Source organism: Diadema setosum, chromosome 2, assembly GCF_964275005.1.
Source record: "Diadema setosum chromosome 2, eeDiaSeto1, whole genome shotgun sequence".
Taxonomy (NCBI): domain Eukaryota; kingdom Metazoa; phylum Echinodermata; class Echinoidea; order Diadematoida; family Diadematidae; genus Diadema; species Diadema setosum.
This window is the reverse complement of record NC_092686.1, coordinates 28598940-28620729: the sequence shown is the minus strand read 5'-3', so window position 1 is coordinate 28620729 and position 21790 is coordinate 28598940. Positions and strand designations below refer to the sequence as shown.

General features: G+C 40.8%; 1 protein-coding gene across 1 annotated transcript in view; it reads right to left on the bottom strand.

Moving 5' to 3' along the window:
• Positions 1–2406: 2406 nt before the first annotated feature.
• The window catches only part of LOC140243891 (protein shifted-like), a 41192-nt gene continuing 21808 nt past the window's right edge, over positions 2407–21790 (bottom strand). The window contains exons 4-9 of the mRNA XM_072323564.1: positions 9499–9601; positions 9065–9211; positions 6644–6742; positions 5134–5229; positions 4308–4403; positions 2407–3502 (exon numbers count right to left, since the gene is read on the bottom strand). Of these exons, the coding sequence (XP_072179665.1) occupies positions 3366–3502; positions 4308–4403; positions 5134–5229; positions 6644–6742; positions 9065–9211; positions 9499–9601 (678 nt within the window). The 3' untranslated portion in view covers positions 2407–3365. The remainder of the gene's footprint in view (positions 3503–4307; positions 4404–5133; positions 5230–6643; positions 6743–9064; positions 9212–9498; positions 9602–21790) is intronic.

Below are 21790 nucleotides of genomic sequence, written 5' to 3'. Positions count from 1 at the left end.
TAGAATTTTCTCAATCTCCGTTTCACTCTGGCTATCAGATGTCGAGCTGTGCGAAGATACAGCCAAAGCGCATTTTTAAAGGGGCATCGCAGACGATTTTCATAATTGCACATCATGTAGTACATAAATCGACAGCTCCATGTATAGATTCATGGAATTTATTGTGGTCCTTGAGCAGAGAAACCAATACACTGAAAATCTTAAACAAATTAAACTGCACAGTGTTGATGACATCAGAGCCTTACATATTTCTGAAATGTAAGAAGCAGTGTAATTCCATTACATTACCACTTACTCAAGAAGTTCACCTGTGAAGAATCCATGCATGCCTTCTTCTTTTGTTCTGCTTCTTTGAGCCAAAACTCGTGCAATCTTAAAGCGAGGCTGCCATGTCATCATCCTTGCCCATTGCAATTTGTTATAAATTTTGAAAACATTCTTATTCCTCATCCCAATCACTATAGATTCTGAAACTCTGTACTCAGTTTAACTAATTCATAGATGTTCAAAATGATGTATAAGTATGAAAATCATCCGGAAGTCCCCATCAAAGACCTACCTTGTATATAGCCATATTGGAGAAGAGTTGCACGAAAAAGGAGACTTTCTTTTTTCTTTCCACTAAGGCTTAGTCATCCTTCACTGATCTCTTTTGCCCCCGTCCAGCAGCAATATGTCTGTATTATGTTTATGTTTTTTGTCTTCTGATATGTTTACAATTTTATTTTTGTTTAAAATCTTGTCATTACCCAAAGGGTTAAAATGAATTTTACATGGCGATTGCCACTAATAAAAAGTCTATGATATGCGTAAACTACTTGTCTAATAGTGTACAGGATTTACTACTTTGTTGTGGTTTTCGAATGTATATTGGAAAAAATAAAACCTTATGTTGGGGAACGACAGTACGGTATAACGTAACCGTCTCCTAGGCTGTACTCAGGAAACTTACACACGCACACACACAAACAAACATACACACGCACATGACCATTGTATACATGTAGTATATATACAATATGTATATATGATTATTATATATCATACATAATATGAAAATACTTACCTGATGCCCGCACAGGTAAGTATTTTCATATAGATCTGCACATGTACCTTTTGACATACACAAATATGCATGCAGAGAGAACTTTGGACAGCTACACTGCTTGTCTGTACCTGTTTAATTACACGTAATGCAAGCCTACATACATCAAAAACCTGTTCGATCTTAAAAGGACAAAGCAAAAAGAACAACAACAACAAATACATAAAGAAGAAGCAGAAAAGGCTCGGCTTTGACAATAATACACCCTGGAGGGTTTTGAAACAACTACGGAAACACGGTTGTTGTTGAAAAATGTCGTATAAACTATCTACCACGTCGTGAGAGCCAATTAAAAGGTACCATCCCCGGGGTAACATCATAGAGATATACAACCTATTACACGTATGATGTATGGCGCGCATATTTCTTTAAAGTACGGTGAACGAGACATTAAAATCAAGAAAATCATATAAAAGAAGGTGTCAAAGCAGAGGGAAATGTCTCCTAAAACAGATTTTTAATGTGACTTATTAAAAGATATTCGCGCCACTGGGAAATCGCGAGTTAAAACTGACTGATTTGCTTCACTGATATTCGCTCCGGAACAGCCGTCTTTTTCGAGCCCTAAAATATGACGTCACGAAATTAACAAAACCCTTTACGAGTGCAGCGGGACATCGAGGCCGCCATTCATAAAGCACGTATTTCTTGGTGAGCGGATGCAATATCTGACCTGTCTTTAATCGCCTCTGCTTTCTCGGCTGCGGCATTAAAACGTCCAATTTTTACCTTATAGGCCTATTCTACGGAAAGACTTTGACATCGAGTGTGTATTGAGTGATGCCAGTGACAATGACACTGATAGTGACAGTGGCAAAGTTGGAGTGGTAGAAGAAGCGAGGGAGAGGCGACGGATATGGAAGGCCGCCGCGGACACAACTCCTTTGGGGCATACATGGAAACGGGCACACTGCCTCCCCATACGTATGCCCCAAACAAATCACATCCGCAATCTAGGCCCTCCATAGGCCTAGATGGAGCCCACTGTGTGGATGGCGTGGTAGCACAGCGCACATTTCGTGACGTCATAATTTTGGTCACTAAAATTTCGCCGTCAGATCGGGTTCTGGTGGTCTAAAAAGGGTCTCAAAACACCATCCCTCCATTGTTCTGGACACGTTTTTGCCTTCTGAAAGTTAATTATTCATATTCCTAGAGACTTAAGCTTTCCAGAAATGTATAAATCACCTTGTTATGAATATCGTCCTTTTTTTCTCGTTCACCATACTTTAAATGGTTGTGCCATTCTGAAACAGCACAGTTCGTGGGTGAAATGCCAAACGCCATTGCTGAAATTAATCAACTGGACTATATTACACTCGTGGAGAAGATTTTGAACACAAACTGCATCAAATGGCGATAAAACAAGAATCTTTCCCATTCCATGTATAAAGTATATCTCAAAATTATTGTATGCACGTCGTTACTTTCAGTGGAGATCTGTTAAAACCCTAGTAATAGTAAAGGGTGATCCACGCAGAGCCTTTGTAATGAGAGCGTATTGAGATCTCTGTGGATAATCCTTAAAAATTAAGTAAGCCCCGATAGACAAGCTCTCAAAGGTGGCGCTGTTGAAAATCTCACTTCACCGCCGCCGTCATTGTGCGTGAGTCTGTCGCAGCTACAGATAAAACCAGCAGAAAACGACTCGCAAACTAATTTCCTTGCTGTGGTAAGCAGGCACATTGTTTGTCGAGTTTCCGGATGGTTCGTTGGGACTATGTTCTCTTCAGATTCTCTACGGCAGAGATATGCATGTGCCGAGTGTGTGATACCAAACCTGATGCACATTTTCTGCACATTTCATTCCGTTCTCAATCGGAAAAAATATATACTTTTATAGTTCGTGAATAGAAGAACAGCGCTCCTCGAATGTTGATGTTATCTTATACGGTCTTCAAAATCATTATGGATTTCTTTCCCGCCGTGCTCGCTCAGCTCTTATGCTCACACTTTCCATTCCATCATCGCACAAAGTAATTTTGCTTTTGAGGGGCTTGATTCGCCGTGAACAAAGCTGTTGTCTTGCGTCGTAGGCCGCCATAAGTCATACTGTAGATATTTTGGAGCACGCCTGTGTCCTTTACGATTTTATTCCACCTTGTTCTTTGAGGGCCTGTTTTTCCCCCAAGCATTTTGCAAGCAAAATTTCCGAGCATCGTCGTACTTCTTAGCTTTCTTACCACGAGAGCCCCCGATCTACAAAGTATGGTACGCGACAATAGGAGGTCGACGTCTGACTCACTTACAAGTGGTCTTTTTACGACGAATAATTACTGGTCTCATCTTTGGTTAAGTCCACGTCAAAATCGTTCAGACTATCACCGTTGTAGCCCTTAGCCTTGTGTGTCTTGTTGAGAACTTCCCGGTTGCCCTTCTCCTTTACTCCCGGGGCGGCTGAAGACAGAATTAAGGATGATGAGATAATGATAATAAAGATAGGTACGTCGAGCTGGGCAGGAAGCCAGCTGAGGTCGAAAAGAACAATCGAAAGAGGTAGCAAAATTTTGCACTTGTGACAAATACAGTTTGCAAGTGTTCAGCCCTATGAAATGTTTTGGTGTCAGAGATCAAGTGGAGCCATTATTTCACACTCATCCCATAAATTTTTGTTGATGATTTTTAATGGTTTAACTTTTCGAAAGCCAGGACGATGTCGGGGTTAGTGATTACAGAATACATGAGCTCAGAATTCAATGCTGACAGCTTATTTCATTATATTTCAAAGTATTTGATAGACGGCTGATTTTGCTATTTCCAGTCACTTTATCGAGCAGTTGGAACTCCACATTTCTAAGTTTATCGTACATTATTGTTCAGTGAGCAAATTATACGAAAGAGTGGGACAAACAGCCGCTTACTATGAGGACAAGAATGCCATTCATATCTTCCACAATTTGACACCATAAATATTTGTCTTAATAAAAATGAAAGAGGTAAAGAAGCTGGTGTCATATTGTAATGCGCAAGAAATATCTCTATATTCCATTACTTCATATTCATACTGTATAGAATAAGGAAATAAAAGAAAAAAAAAGATGAAGAAGAGGAACAACAAGAACAACAAATTGTATATTGACATTTATGCACAGTCATGCTTGAGTTAAATAGCTGTGAAACAGACAGGTTAAAATACATTTTGTGGCATTCGTGGTTCACATCATACGTTTCCTCTCAGCTACGGACTTAATAACGTACGTACGGTGCTGGCAAATGTCCCCGAACCAGTTCCTGAAGCATTTGCATTTCCCCGGAGCCACACAGCGGCCGTGGTTGTAGCAGTTATCCTTACACGAAGCTACACATGACATGCAAACATACACATTCAAGAGAAGACGGCAAAAAGGAAGGAGAAGACATATTTAGAAATGTGGAGGTGGTCATGTGTAGGTGGTCTGTGTGTGTGTTTCCCCTTCCTTAGGCTCGAAATAAATTTGCAGTGATACAACACAGATTCTGACTCCTCTTGACTATTCTGACTCTGGTTCTATAAACAATATCGCCACAGGCAAACAAAAATAAAAACAAAAGCACCCCCCCCCCCCAAAAAAAAAAAAAAAAAATAGAGAAAGATCCCATGGTAATCTGACGGCAACTGCTTGATGATACTTCCCACCCAGACGAGTGCAATCCACAGTCCTTAAATTAAGTCTAGCCATATCATTTCTTTTAAGATAATGTATGAGTGATTTATGTCAAAAGAGCCACAGATGTGTATCGTTATGTGTTATTATCAACATTATTTTGTTCTCATTTTTTACTTCTTTAGTAAAAACATTTGTAATCAGTGTTTTAAGAGTCGTGTCAGTAACCCGACAGTAACTTAACAATAAACGAAGCATTTTCATCACCATATCAAGCTGGACGAAGCAAACTCAGCACTGCACGCAACCACAATGAATGAGCTATTACCTTGCTAATAATGTATCACATGAGTTGTAATATTTTCTTAAAATTACCCCGCGGCGGGTACCAACAGTCTACCAAGCAAACGACGAATATCAACATTGATGGCGCTGTGTCCTTACCGAGATGACAAAACTTTCCGCTAAATCCCTTTGTGCATGCGCAGACTCCTGGAGAAACGCACGTACCTCCGTTGTAACAATGCGGATTACAGAGCACTGTAATGAATAGAGAATAAAGTCAATCGACATTATATAACACAGCAGGTAATATCATCTTATATCAACGCCAGTCACAACAGATATCATTCTCCGTAATCTACAGGAGAAGCTATAATATCATATAAGTGCAGTGTAGTAGAAACGATGATGACACTGAATATCTGAATATGACGATCTGAAATACTGATAACGTATAAGTTACAATATCGATGAACGATTGGATATAAATTAACAAGTGAAAGAAATAGAAAGAAAATAGAATAAAAAGTTCATCCTTGAAACTCTGGTGTCGATATTCAACCTAAATAATAACGTAAATCCACTCGAGGCGGTGGCTTTGATGTTAGAATTTATTGATCGTTGCGGTGAAGTCAAGATCTTTTAGTGAATACCCAAAACGAACCGCTTCCTGTCCTGACCGGCGTCTTCAGTGTAAGGGCAATAAAAGAAAGAAGCGTCTACCTCCTAGCATGAAGCACTGATTGCTTTCTATCAAAACACATTAATGTGGCTTTTTAACCAACCAAGCTACAGGGATGTCCTGGCTCCGAAACTGCCTCGGTTGAAGGTAAAAGAATCCAGAGAGGAAAAGGCACTCGAAAGATGCACCTATTCACTCGGCGTTCATACAGGAAAATCATAATTAGGTTCACTGTAACGTGGCATACATGCAACTATTCGTATAATGTTTGTTTTGGCTTCAGAGACGTGGTTTGACAGTAAAGCCCCTGACTCGTGATAGTGATTATACATGGGGTTCACAGATCGGCCATATTCCCAACGTGTCGGGGGGGGGGGGGGACAAAAATCGTGTGAATGTGTCAATTACCACATACATAGGTTATTGACTACGCTATATTTTATTCATCAGTATTTAGAAGTTTGCAAATCATACCGTGGAACGCAGGGTGTGTAATGAGGGGGTGTCTCAGAGAGAAAAGAGGATATTTTGGTTGAAAAGGAGAGCATTCGTATATTTTCTTTCTTTGTAACTCGATGAATGACTTTTCTCGCATTGACGCCTGCTCCCATTTAGCGTGAATACAAACGAATTCTCGTAAAATTGGACGACCTTCCTACCGCATGCATTCTGAGGTAACAACAATTCTTGCTTCCAACCCATCCCGTTCCCATAATTCATGGAAGAAGAATAGGTATTTCCTATAACATTACATTCTGACCCAAAAGCGAAGGCAATTATGTGCTAACTGCATAAACCATCATCAAGTCATCGAATCAATGGGACCATTTTCTTTCTTTTTTTTTCTGAGACCACCTCGACGATAAACAGATGAGGAGGAAATATCTCCACAAAAAAAGGTCTTTTGGATTATTCACATAACATCAATGCGGATGATAATCAGAGGTGGAAGTGTATGTGTGGAAAAGAAAAAGAGTACAAAAGTATCACCTTGGCGACATTGCGGGCCGTAGTAACCATCTTTGCAGTCACATCTCCCGGACAGGTTGCACTCTCCTCCTTGGGCGCAAGGTGGGTTGCACACTGAATCTTTCCAGCGAGAGAGGGACGTAATAACAGCATTTTGATGAGCATGACGAGTACTTGGATTAATTGGACTGCATTTATTTTGCAATAAATACACAATTCAAATTAACTATATAGGCTGAGTTTATAGGTTAGGTCAGATGAGGTAATTTGGTACACAGTACATGAGAAAGATATACGCCGAAAGCTAAAAGGAAAAAGATACACGAACAAATCAATGATCAGTTATTGATTCAAACGCAATGGACAAACCTGTCGTAAGTTTAGATAAACATTCATAACATAACTGCACATTGGACCTGATATTTGGAACTCTCTTCCTTCAGAAATTCGAATTTTAAAGTCTATGTATTCTTTCAAGAAAGCTGTAAAGACAATGCTGCTTTCTGGATATCAGTGATCTTATAATGTCATTGCAATTGTATCGTATGTGAAATTCCCTTGTTGAATTATCGCCGTTCAGAAGTTAGTGCGTAATGTTATGTAACCGACCATGACCTGTAAGTGTTCACCTGTACCTCGGTGAGAAAATACTTTGCTATGCTTTACTATTCAGTGATCCAGGTGATCTAACTTTGTGTATAGTGAAAGCAGACAAACCTCTCCTCTCTCCTTTCTCCTATCCTATCTCTATGCAAGTCATCCCTCCCCTTATTTTCCTATATGTTATGTATTATGTACGAGGGCTGCATGCAAATCAAGCAATGCTCAAGCTGTAGCCCTTCTGCGTTATTCATTGCATCACTGATATGTTCTGTTGTACATTGTAAAGGCAATGAAGAAACTGTATTGCTGTACATTCTAAAGGTAATGAAGAAACTTACCTTGTTAGCACTTAATGTTTATGTATATCCATTTATATGTATGGTACCAACAATGTATATGATATATGTGTATGTATCTGCATAAGCAATGATATAATGCAGGAATCAATAAATCAAATCAAATCAAATCAAATCAAATTAATCTAAACAGCGATCTGTATATTATCTAAACTAGATGTAGCTTTCACCCTTCCTTTATTTGTGTGGTGTATGCACTAAAATCAATCTGCACATGGGCAGAGACTCCAACCCCAAGCACCTTCTGATCTGGAGATTCTCCCGCCTGAAACCCCTAGCAAATGGGAGACTCCAACCTGATGTGCACGAAGCGCGATGTTCCTTGTGGCCGGGGTCCAGCTCTAGGGTTCTAGATGTTATCTTGTACTATCTAAGGCTTGTTTTTCAACATACAATGACACTAAGTAAGAAATCATTTCAAGTGGGAGAAATTAAATCTCAAGCGGGAGAACAGGAGATTTCGCAAAAATGGGCTTTCGGCGGGAGATCTCCCGTCGAAAGCGGGAGGGTTGGAGTCTCTGCATGGGGTGAAGCTTCGCTCTAAGAGGCTATAACTGAGCACAGATGACGTGCAGACAGTGATTCATAATCCCATCAACACTTCCCCCTTTACCACCCGCCCACCCAATCAACATCAATTTCCTCACTAGGAGAAATGGAACAAAAAAAAGGCTATTTTTTGTTCTTTCTGTCTAAAATATCAAGTTTTTGCTCTGTGGAATAGTGAGACTTTTCCATTATCATGTTTAATTCATAGGTCTTTCTTCTCTCTTTCCAGAGAATTTTGGCGAAAAAAAAAAAACTCTGGGTCGTACCATCGTACTGTTTTCGGCAGCATCGTTAGCAATCAATCTTGGACTCTTCATCATTTACAAAATAATACTGGCTTTTGGGGCGGGGGGGGGGGGGATGGGAACAGTTCATGCACAGTGTCAAACACTACTTAGAAAACCACTTAAAAGGAAAGACAACACAATGTCATTTCCCCGAGGCATTTTGCTTCAAATGAGTCATCCGGTTCCCATGTAATGAAGGTAATGAAACCTATACTATGTATGCTGCAGCCATTGTTTCTGTTGGGAACATACTAATCTGATTAAAATAAACAAACAAACCATTAGAATCATCCGACAGAATCCACACGGCAGTGTCCAAAATTTGGTGGATAATAAACCGCGTACATCCAACATTTTGTCCAAACTAATGTGGCTATATATCGAATAGCGCCCTCTGTTAGTTTTGAGTATGGATTACTTGCATGTGGCGGACAGGTGGGCCGCTCTGCATGAAATTTAATGGTACGCATGATATTTTCCCAGCATCATAGTATTTAAAATAATGTACGGCCTTAGAATAATTCCATACTTTTAAACATCCCCGCGCCATTGTGGAATGAAATGTAACGTCTTTGAATAATTCCAGACCTTTTATGCATTCCCGGCATTATGACATTTAAATGTAACGCCTTAGAATGATTAAATACCTTTTATACATTCTTTTTCAATCTGGAAGAAGAGCGGGGATGCCTTGATGTCCTGTCCATCGTAGTTCTCTGTCTGGAATCGAATGCGAAAACTGACGAGGGTCGTTCCCGACTCGCGCCCGTTGCACGGAAACTCGACGCTGAACTCTGCAATAGCATCAACAATATAAAGATCAATTAACAAACATTAATGAATATCAGTAGATAAGTAGAAAAGCGGATACGTGATACTGTCGTTTAACGTGAATACGTGGTAGGCAAACCCAATCGTTTCATTGTCGCTCAACATTGTTAAAATGAATGGAAAGATACTAAGGTGAGTAACAATCCGGGGATTCTTGCAAGAGAGACATACAGCGCCCCCCCCCCCCCTCCCAAAAAAAAAAACAATAAATAAATAAATAAGATAAAGACAAAGTAAATTTGCTTCTCACCAGAGTTTTTCGTCGGGACTCTGCCAGTAGTTGGAATGCTGAAAAGTGGATAGCCAAGGAGATCTGGATTGCTTGTTGTCACGTCCTCTATCGAGTAACGATACTGGCAAAATGAGAAATGAAACGTTACCATGACAACGGGTGAGACATATTGGATAAATTGGAACCGCAAACTGGCTTATTAAAAAAAAAAAGTAAATGAATATTAGTAGATACGTAGAGAAGTGGACTCGTGATAGCATCGTTTAATGTGAATACGCGGTAGGCAAATCCAATCGTTTTGTTGTTGCTCTAAGTGGCGATCAGACAATACGATTATACGTAGATAATAAAACAGGCAATAAGGACGGGATTATGACTGGATTTTGATAGTGCTGTTCGGTTCGCTTGGTGTCTTGTTAGGATTACTCTTCTTATCAAATCGACTTGAATATGGGGTGGAGTTTCTCTTTAGGAGCGAGCATGTCTCAAGACCTTGGAAAAACCAGATATTCCAGAAACCGCATAACAATTAAACAAAAACGAAAAGATGAAGAAAAAAGAAAGAAAGAAAGAACTGAAACATCGCCTGACTTTCATCTGACCCAGACGACGTCTTCACCCCAACTGGGGGGAAGCTGTCAATGGCGGCAAGTCTGTAGCGGGAAATGAGACGCTTCCATGTGTCAAGTTTAGGATTCTATTCCTCCCTCCCACTTCCCTTCCAAAACAACCACTTTTTTTTTTCTTCTTTCTTACGGAGAGTTTCTTGCTACTTATAGCGCAAGTGCTAAGGTTCTCTGACACCCAAAAAGAAGGGGGGGAAAGATACAATAACAAAACGAAAACAACAGCAAGCAAGTTGAGAAAAAAAAATGAAATAGAATAAACCGAAGCCGGCATTTAGACACAGCTTCTACCGCCAGACAAATCCTGTGTCGTAAACATAGATGTGGCAGTTTGGGGTGTTTTTGTTTTGTTTTTTCTTTATTCCATTTTACTACAATTAATAATTTGTTAATACTATGTTCGCCGGGTGTTTTTTTTTTTTTCAAGTCATACACGATAGCATATAAGACGACGTCCTTAAAATTATAGTCTCTTTCCACCCTAGAGTCATAAAGCTAATCTTCGCTCTACCTCCATCAAAGGCACGTCAAAATGACTTCTGACTACTGACTACCGGTAATGATTGCGGCACCAATTAGAGAGAGTCTCTCTGCAACTCCTCTTGCCTAGTCATATTTTCTTCAATCCTCGACTGCGATAGGCGTCTAGACGGAGCTATTGAGTAAACATTTTCGTACACGACCCCTCGGAACCTCTCAGAGGGTGTATACATTGACAATGTGAAACCAGAAATGTTCGCGTGCATTTTAATTTCGCGAATTCCGCGAGAGCCAAGATTCATGACTTCATGCCGCGAAGAAGACCGTCGGCTCCCATTCGCGAAAATTTCATGCCGCGAAAATATCTTGCTTTAGTATAAATTACCCCCCCCCCTTCCCTGCCAAGGTTCTAGTAAGCCAGCCTGTTGATACCATGAGATCTTGGGCTATCATTGAATATTTCATTTGAATTTCAACACTACGAACGGCATTAGACCTACCTCTTGAATGTACGCAGTCATTACAGTGTAGGCTTACTTGTTGACAGATGACATGTCACATTAAGCATATTGATAGAGCATAATGATTTATTTTTAATACAACTGGACCGCATTCGATGAAACCTCTGCTATGCTCTTCATTTGACTTTACTCTATCAATTCTATCAGAGTCAACTTGAACAGGCGTGGTATTGCGCTTTAAACATCTCATACCTCCATAATTCGAGAATATGATTCGACTCATTCCGTTAGACGAGAAGGGTCTACTCTCACGCAGAGTTGCTAGCTCATTTCTGGGGGCGCCTGGAAGTCCCAAAGTCTTGCATGCACGTGAGCAAGAACGCGATGTTGATATATCGCGATGATTTATCATTCTTGAACTCCCCCTGTCAGTCAAGATAGAAACGGTTGACGTAGATAGATAGGACACGCGCACCTATGTCGGTTTTTAGGACGTGTAGACTGTAAACAGTGACTCCAAACCCCTTTCAGATTTTGACTGTATGACGGATGGTTTGTTGTAACAGAAATTAAGGAGTGGGAATGGTTATTTACTGTAATACTTATAGTAGTAAAATATTTTGAGACGACAATGTCGACCTTACGGTGATTGACAAGATGGATTGTTTCATATTTTCCCGTTTTGCGCACTTAATATCAAGATTATTTTCGACGTGCGTAGATATCAGATATGATAGGACAAATTGCTACAGAAGAGGTGCAATGCACAAATCATAAAGATTTAACAAAAGCAAATACATACATGTACAATATGACCTGTTTAGCGTACACACAATGTATGCAAGAATCACCTTGGTAGTAAATAGGTTTTCCTCTTTTCATAGGAGAAGGCAAGGCTTTTTCTTTGCTATTATTTTCTCTTCATGGAATTACAGAGTGTCGCATTCTCTAAAAATCTTCTATTTTCTATCAGTAAAGATCTTGAAGTAAAGAGATTTTTTTTTTTCAATGTTCAGGCCTACACCAATTTGAAGTTAAGATACGCGTTAAATGATTTAACGGAAAAATCGACGACACCCTATTTTTCATGGCAAACTGACATAAAACACATGTATGGTAACCAATAAATTTTGAATATAATTGAAGTGATTCGACCTGATTTTCGTGGCCGATAAGGAGGCAATGATTGCTTTAAAGCAACCAAAAATAAACAAAACATGGGACCATTGGCTTAAAGTTCTCTCCAAAGGACTAGGTAATGAGGATAAAGTGTCTTGCCTAATTACGAAAGAGGAACAACCATTGTAGCCAGGGAGTTTGGACCTTGGATGTCGTGATTGATAGTCCTATATATCTTCTCCATGCTGAAACGCAACAACTCCTTAACGGGGAAATCCAGTCCAATCACAAATAAGTATGATAAGAAAGAGAAATATCTTTCTAGTTCAACGGTATAATTTTGAGAAATATTTTTCTAGTTCAACAGTATAATTTTGATCAAAATCGGATGAAAAATCAAGAAGTTTTGACATTTTGAAGTCTCGCTATTTTTTCGGGAAACAGTTCTTGAAAGGTCAATATGAATATGCAAGTAGCAAAGTGAGCATGTCATCCCAAAAATTAGCAAAACTTTAAAATGTCATAACTTCTTTGCTTTTCATCCGATTTCAGTCAAATCGTTACCACTGAACTCGTAAGATCTTACTCTTTTTTTATGACTAACTTATATTTGTACTGGATTTCCCCTTTAATTTAGGAGGAGCATGCAACGAGTCTGGAAGAGTGTCAACTCTGCGATTCCTAAAATTAATATGAACCACTAAAGTGTATCCGACAAAACAGCTAGAAATTCCATAACCACCCTAACCCTCTTTTCAGTTTTTTCACCAACGATTAGGAGTTTGTTCGTTGGCCCTCCTTCACTAATATTTGTTGTATAACCAGCGGACGATGTGAGTAGGCCTATCCCAGGTAGCCCACCTCTCAACTTTTCGCTGCTTCCGCTTCTTACGTTCTTGCTGGGGAGACAAGGCAGAAAAAAAAATGAAAAAAGAGGCGAACGAGCATGAACACCTGCCAAAAGGGTAATTATTTTTATAACTGAATGCTCTGTTTTGCCTCAAGAGAGAGGAAAACGTATATAAGGTATGCATATATCATTCATCTCTCCATCATTCTCTCATTTTACAGTTCCGAAATCAGTGAAATCTGTCTTTCTCTAACTCACCCACCTCCGTTTCTAATGCTACGAGCTACAGCTCAGTCAGAATCGCCACATGGGGTTAGCTGACTGATTGTACGAGTTCACACCTCACGAATATCCGCATCGTGTTTCCATAGTGACGTCGAAAACCCCATTGGCGAGTGCGTCATAACAGTATATGCTGTACTTCCTTCCCATCGTAATGCTGCCCACAAATTTTCCGTGTTTCCTTGCCCACAAATTTCCTTTGTTTAGTCATTAAGTTTTTGCCCACATTGTTTTGTTGGGCTTAAATGTACTCCTTTTATTTGTAAATACGCATTGAAACCGCAGCACAAGGGAACTGTTCATTGTGGCCATTTCTGGGCATATTACAATTATCTAGAAGATGAAAATATTATGGCAATTTTTCGCACAGGGAGCACAGAGAACAAATCATCACTTTCCATCTTCCCTTCCTAGAAAAGCAGCTTGCTGTGAAATTTGGCACACTTGTATTGCATGCACGTTATCATCTACCGCTAGATGGTTAGGTAATAAAGCGCTTTAAGATTGAAAAAAATACATATAGATAAATATTTGAATATACATCCAGTACACAAACACACCCATTTACACACGCAAACACATGCACAGATTAAAAAGAATATATATATATATATATATATATATATATATATATATATATATATATATATATATACATATATATTCACTGTTTAATTCTTCTTCTTTTTTTTTTCGTTACAATTTATTTCTTCCTTCGTCAGGGATATAGCTCACTGTGCAAGGTTGTTGCCAAGACGGCCTCCCGTCGCGAGATCTAATCTCATTGGCTAAAGATATACTGTTGTGATCCGTTATGTTGCTACTCTTCCTGTGTAGTTTTGTTATTGATATCGTCGGTATGGTTAAGACGATTTCCCTTTGCTTTCTGCTTTTCATTTCAACTATACTCGCTTGTCCTAGAAATATTAGGAAGTGGAATGTTGGGTTTCAAGTTTGTCTCAAATTACATACGAAGAGAAAGAGAACATAGAGAACAGAGTTTAGGAAAGAGAGAGAGAAAAAGGGAAAGAGTGAAAGAAGGAAAGGAAGACAGAAAGAAAGACGGGAAGAAAAGAAAAAATAACAAGGAGAAATAAAAGGAGATTGCTTGTGGGGTGGGTCACTATCTATTAATTAGACGACCACTGTGCCGCGGCAGGGTCTCAATCTCGTCGCAGTTGCGATCGTTTAATGCGGTTACTATCGATGCAGGTAGCTAATTGTCGGAAGAATAGCACGGACATGTCAGCTCGGAGCTCGATATTCGTCGAACGGAATATCACGGGCTAGGGGCCAGAAGAGTTCAGTAACATAGGAGACATGAATGCTCTGTCGGCCATGATGAGTAACACGCCTAGACAATGCTGCACAATTCATATCAGACAACTTGACTCTCACGGGAAAATTGAACAGAATAAAGTGATGATAGTGTTCGTACGCACGCGTGATGTGTGCATGTGAGCATGGGTGTGCTTCATTGTGTTTCATTTCATTTCATTTCATTTCTTTTCATTTCAATGAAATGAATTGAATTCAGTTCAATTCAATTCAATTCAATTCAATTCATTTCAATTCAATTCAATTCTATTCTATTCTATTCTATTCTATTCTATTCTATTCTATTCTATTCTATTCTATTCAATTCAATTCAATTCAATTCAATTAGCACAAATGAAGATGCATAATTATGAAAAACGATTTTATTGATGAAAACACAAACAGACAGACAATACAGTTAAGAGAGTTAGGTAGACAAACAGAAAGAGAAAGAGAGGGAGAGAGATAGAAGAGCTAGTGGGGTTGAAGGAGAGAAAGATGATGCTGTGTTGAATTCAGCGGATGGACGTTCTAGAAGAAGACAAGAGAGAACAGGGACAAAGAACAGAGAGGAGGAGCGGTCAGAGGCTGAACAGAGTGAATAGGAGGATCAGCAAAAGGAAGAGGGGAAAGAAACAGAATTGTGATGATGATAATGAGAAAGTAAAGCTAGAGGGAGAGAGAAAGCGGTGCGAGCAAAAGACAGGGAAGGGAAGATGGAGTGAGTGGAGAAGTGGGAAATGCAATTTCGACTTATGTGAAATCTATTTGAGGGGTTTGCCTTCGGCGTGTGAGGTATGTTGTTTCAATAGGACGGTAAATCCCGGAAGCCTTTCTTGAGATTCTTGCTCAAGACGGCCTCACATGCCTGGAAGGGCGAGTCAACACCATCGACAAGCTGGGGTAATCAATCCGGCTGCGTGGAATTGATTCCGACTCGCCTCTGAGGGAACTGGCGGGAAGAGAGAGGGGGATGGCCATGATGGCGGAGGGGGAGGGGGAGATGATGGAGGGTGGGGTGGTGGAAGACAGAAGGATGGTGGCAGAGTGAGTAGGGTAGAGGAGATTGCAGGAGGAGGAGGTAATGTCAAGGGGCAGTGCGATTACCTTAAATACGTAGATGGAGATGACAGAAGAGGTGATGAAAGTGGGAGGGGTGAGGACGGGGAGTTGATGGCAGTTAGAGGGATGGTGTAGAGGGTGGGGTCATGCTAGAGGGGTGGGGCAGAGGGAGGGAAACGGGAGCTGACAGAGGGATGGGTGGTGATAGGGAGGGGTGATTGCTGTGGGAGATGAAGGGATGATGGCACAGTGATGGGTAATGACATAGGGAGGGGTGATGGTAGAGAGCTGATGGCAGTTGGAGGGGTAATGGCATAAGCAGGAATGACTGTAAGGGGAAGAGATGATGGCAGGAGGGGAAATGGCAGAGGGAGGGGCAATGGCAGAGGGAGGGGTGATTGCAGATGGAGGGGTGATGGCAGTGGGAGGGGCGATGGCATAGGGACGGATGATGGTAGAGGGAGGGGTAAGGGCATAAGAAGGGATGATTGTAGAGGGAGAGATGATGGAAGGAGGGGCAATGGCAGAGGGAGGGGCAATGGTAGAGGGAGGGGTGATGGCAGTGGGAGGGGCGATGGCATAGGGACGGATGATGGTAGAGGGAGGGGTAAGGGCATACGAAGGGATGATTGTAGAGGGAGAGATGATGGCAGGAGGGACAATGGCAGAGGGAGGGGTGATGGCAGTGGGAGGGGAGATGGCAGAGGGAGGGGTAATAGAGGGAGGGGTAATGGTAGAGGGAGGGGTAATGGCAGAGGGAGGGGTAATGGCAGAGGGAGGGGTGATGGCAGTGGGAGGGGAGATGGCAGAGGGAGGGGTAATGACATAAGAAGGGATGATTGTGGATGGAGAGATGATGGAAGGAGGGGCAATGGCAGAGGGAGGGGTAATGGCAGAGGGAGGGGTAATGGCAGAGAGAGGGGTGATGGTAGAGGGAGAGATGATGGCAGAAGGAAGGGCAATAGCAGTGGGAGGAGCTGTTGACAGAGCGATGGATGATAGCAGAGAGGTGATGGCAGAGGGAGGAGCGATGGCAGACGGAGGTGACGACAGAGGGAGGTGAGACAGAGAGAGGGGTGGCAGTGAGAGAGGTAGTATACCAGTGAGAGGGGATAATGGCAGTGGGAAGGGGTGGAAAAGGAAGTGGTGGTGGCAAAGAGAGAGAGAGGTAACGATGGCAGAGCGAGAAATGATGAAAGAAGGAGACGTGATTACAGAGGAGACTTTGATATCGGATTAATAAATTGATAGCAATGTTTGCTAATCAGATCCAGAAGACCTTGTTAAGAAGTGGTAAAGCCTTGGCATACATCAGCATCTATTAAATATGTGCTTACCAAACATCATCACTTAACCAACTTAGTATGCCTTACATTGCCATCCTCATTTGATCAACGACAGAAGCAATGTTCGGTGTCACATACTATGTTGCAGGGCATAGCGTTGATCACAAGATCAGAGTGACTTGGCGACGAGATACGCTGGAATTTAATCTTTTCAACGCACATAATACATGACGAGAATTCAGAAAGTGACTTTAACTATTTCCCACTGAAATCTAAATGAAGGGCACTCAACGGATGCTTGCAAAACGCTGCGAGTGCCATAACATTGGCCTGATGACAAGTGTTTGCTATTTCGCTGCTATTAATATGTTGATCGGATGTGCAAAGTGGGACCTGTGATTTCACCGTAGTCTCTAGGAGGGGTGGGGCGGGGGACGAGTTGAGCCGGTGACACCATGGAGCGGAGTGGAAGGGGTGGGGGAGAAAGATTCTATGCAGGAAATATGAAATAAATCCCAAGTAATTTCCGGGGCTAAACTGAGAATTCTACTCAGGTGGCATCGGCTTCTATCATCCAGGGTGTGAGAGTAGATGTGTACACAAAGGCAGAGTTGCCAGAAATGTCTGTGTGTGTGTGTGTGTGCGTGTGTGTGTGTGCGTGTGTGTGTGTGTGTGCGTGTGTGTGTGTGTGCGTGTGTATGTGTGTGTGTGTGTGTTTGAAAAAAAAAGTGTGTGCACGAGCAAATTTTTTAACGTGAGTTTGTCAACATGTGAAAGTGTCCTGATTAAGAATTCAGTGCATTGCTGCAACTTGTGAAGAGCCATCAACGTTTCGTTTTGTTTTGTTTTTTGTTTGCTTGTTTGTGTGAGTTTTAGTTTGTTCGGTCACACTTCACTCTTTTATTCGTTCATTTAAATATAAGCCAAGTATTACTTATGAATAGATAAGTAAGAATTGGGTTATATTTAAATGAACGAATAAAAGTGTGAAATGTGACGGAACCAACTTAAAGCACTGTTTGTAAACACGAGTCGGTTCCTTCTGTTTAGTGTGTTCTAAGCTGTGTAATGTTATGCAATAAATGGCAAAACTCTCCAAACAAGAACCATTCATAAATAAACTACAAAACTATATATGATTTATACTTATATCATCATTACTGATAAACAGCAAACATATGGAGAGGGATGTAAAGTTTAAAGAGAAATATCAACAAATTTCACAAGGTATAGGAAGGACTCTGGAAGGCTTGTGCACGAACGTCTCTGAGTTGCATTTGTTTTTCTCGGTAGCAACGTTGAAACAGTAGTTTCGTGTGTAATTATAGACACTTGCGGGAGACCGATCTCCAAAACAAAACACGGTGAAGTTCTAGAACGATGTGACTTGTCAGCTCCAAGGTCGGCTTGGAAAAGGAAGGATCTCCTGGCGCCCGTCAGGGAAGGGGAAGGCGGGGGAGGTGGGGATTTCACACAGCTAAGCGTATTGGGAGTGCAGTATTATATATAGCTTCCATGACATGGGCAAGTAGACCAGATAGACCAGATTCCAACTCCCTCGCTTTGAAGCCATTTTCTCGAAATCTCTCGCTCGAGTTTGAATTTCTCCCGCTCTAGCTGTGTGTCCCCCGCCTAATATTTAGCAGTTTCCCGCCCAATCATTTTTTAGTGTGCCCAAGTTTCCCTAATCAGCATTTTAATCAGAGTCCCCAGATTGCCAGAGGGTTTAGGCGGGAAAATATCCCGTTTAAATGATGCTTTGGGTTTGAGTCTCTGCAGATGTGACAGTCATATAATTGCAAGACTGGCAGGGAGGTGTTTCTTCTCACCTCCCTGGACTGACGAAGGCTCATCTCAGTACTAAACTAACAACAAGGCCACAGGAAGAACGACCAGTGACAAAAATACAACAACAACAACAATATAAAGGAAGTAAGTATCGCACTGAAATAGTCAAGTCAGTCATACGGGGATTGTGTGGAGGCAAAATTAATAAACCCTCACGAGAGAGAGATGAATAGAAGAAAGGAAGAGAGTGGAGGGAGAGAAGGAAAAGAGTAAAAGAGAGGGGTAAAAGAGAGTCAGACAATATGAAAGAAAGAGAGAGAAGAGATCATGATAGAGAGCATCAGTGGGGGGGAGAAGAGAATGAGTGAGAAAATGGAAGAAAAGACAAGGTCCTCACAGGGAAGTAGAAAGAAGAAGAGGAGCAAAAGAAGAATGCATTTGGCGAAAGAAAGTGGTGGGGAGGGAAAGAACTGTCTGTGCGTGTATGAGAGGTGTGAAGACAGAGAAAGGGGGAAGACAGTAAGGGGGTCGAAATAAACATGATTGCACTGAGAAGCCGGGGAGCCAAATCAGAAACGATCCAGGAAATCAATAATGTTAACGAGGATGAGTCCCCCTCCAGAGCCGTCAGGGGAGATAAAAGTTATGAGAGATATATTTATTCCTCCGGGGGAGACACACGTCACCGACAACGAGGGGAGATGAGATTGAGCTGGGTGAAAGATCTTTATTGGTAGAAGATGGCAAACAAACAGGAGTCGTGGATCAGGGTCGCAACAAAAATGGCGGGATGACAGATGGGTATAAAAAGGACATGGAAGCCAGACGTGATGCGATGATGAGCGTCGTTGAAAAATGAATTTCCTGTAAATTGCTTCGCATTATAGACGATAAGACTGTATAGTAGATAAAGTGTGTAGCCATCTGTGAATATGATGATAACCTAACACTGAGTATTAATTTTCTTTATTAAAGTTTTGGGGTTTGTTTGAATAACAGTATTGAGCGTTTCACCTCAGTAATATTATAAGAGAGAATACTAGGGTGGACATACACATTCTATTAACAATAATGAGAAATTAAATGATGTTCATGAATAATGACAATAATTTTGCGATTATAATCCAATACCCTCTTTATCATACCAGGAAACTATATGAGGAAGCATCCCTGATGAAGAATACGTTGCAGCCAACGTACGCTATCCAATATCTCATACATGACACAAAGATTTAATTTGACCAAGGAGCTTCAAGCTCCTTGATTAGACTAAAAAAATGTTACGTTTCTTATATGCTTATACATCTTTCATTCTACATCAGGCGTACTGTCCATGTCATTAACAATCATCTTACATAATTAGGCCTATATCTTAAGTTTCTTGCCATTGCAGAATTTAGTAAAATATGGAACTGATTCATCACTATCCCCTCAAAAGAGAGAGGCGGGGTTCATCTTCCTAACGGGTCTAGGGCAATTACCCCCTGGGCAATTACCCCGCACCCTTCCCCTGGCCCTAATCCTAATCCTAATCCTGAACCTAACCCTAACCCTAACCCAAACTCCTAACCCTAAACCTAACCCTAACCCTAATCTTTACTCTTACCTTACCACTAACCAGTATTTGGCCGGGGGGTAATTGCCCTCCGGGGGTAATTGCCCGGATACGGTGTCCTCACGTGTATACCCATTTCGATATTCTAGGGCCGTTAACTCTATCACTACCATTGGTAATATTTTTGCCTGCAATGTCAATGGCGTAGCGAGATGGCGGCCCTGGCAACACTAGTATGTAACAACACTAGTAAACTAGTATGTTTATTGAGTCATGTAAACAAATGACGTGTATCTAAATTTCATTTGGAAATGTACTAGTTACATTGTACTTAATTTGCTTATATGAAATTGTCATATTGTATGTTTTGGCCGGAAATGAAATAAAAATGAAATGAAATGAACACTCTCTTTGTTGCAGAGATTGAGGTTAAAGGGATCGTATAGTTTTGGTTGAGACCTAATTTCAGATTTCTATCATTTTTTTTTTTGTGAGATAATGAGAAACCTCTTATCAAATTTGAAAGAGCATGTAATTCCATGAGGAATTCAACGTTTATCTGATGAAAATTGGTTTTGAAATGGCTGAGATATCCAAAACAGACCGATTCTAATAAAGTGTATGGGACCCACACTTTATTACGATCGCTATGTTTTGATTTGTTTTTGGATGTTTCTGTTATTTGAAACCCGATTTTCTTCAAATAAACTTTGAATTCCACTTAAAATGGATGCTCTGTACTATTTCATAAGTGTTTTCTTGGTATCTCGCAGAAAGTTATAAGCCCAATTCTCATCTCCACCAATACTGTACCATCCCTTTAACCTGGAAAAAATTTTCGATGACCGAAAGGTTGAGAACCCAGCAGCGCTGCATCGTTAGACTTGATGCAAGTTATTTATTTCTTTCTCACTAGATTGATAGTCACATATCGACGAAGGGCAGGTGCTGTGGGTCTTAATTACTTTACCCTTTCTTTCTGCGGCCAGTTGTTTTCTTTTGTTTCAATTCTTGTTTGTTGTGGATTTGTTTTCCCCTCGGCGGACCAGGCACTTTACTCTTCGCATCAATTTCAACATAATCTAATAGCTGTCTAATGTGGCCCTGCATCACAAACCAACAAAAAAGTCGCCAGATATGGATTTTTAGTTAAGCGTAGATTCTGAGAGAGCACATTCTCCTTAAAACGATGTCTAACCCAATATATATGAATAAATAAATAAATGAATAGATGACTAAATTCTATGATCCCAAACTTTATATCTACGTAGAAGAAGAATGGTCTCTCAGACAGGATACAAATTAAAGATTGACTATACTAAGTTGAAACATTTCACCTAATTTGATTCCTAACATGAAATCGGGTCATGCAACTTTCTATTGGTTTTGTGATGCACGGTCGCATTATGGTGACTCGACATTTGCTCCTGCGACAATTCCTCCGGTCTTATTTTCTCCAAGTACCTAGAGTTAAAAGGGTGTGT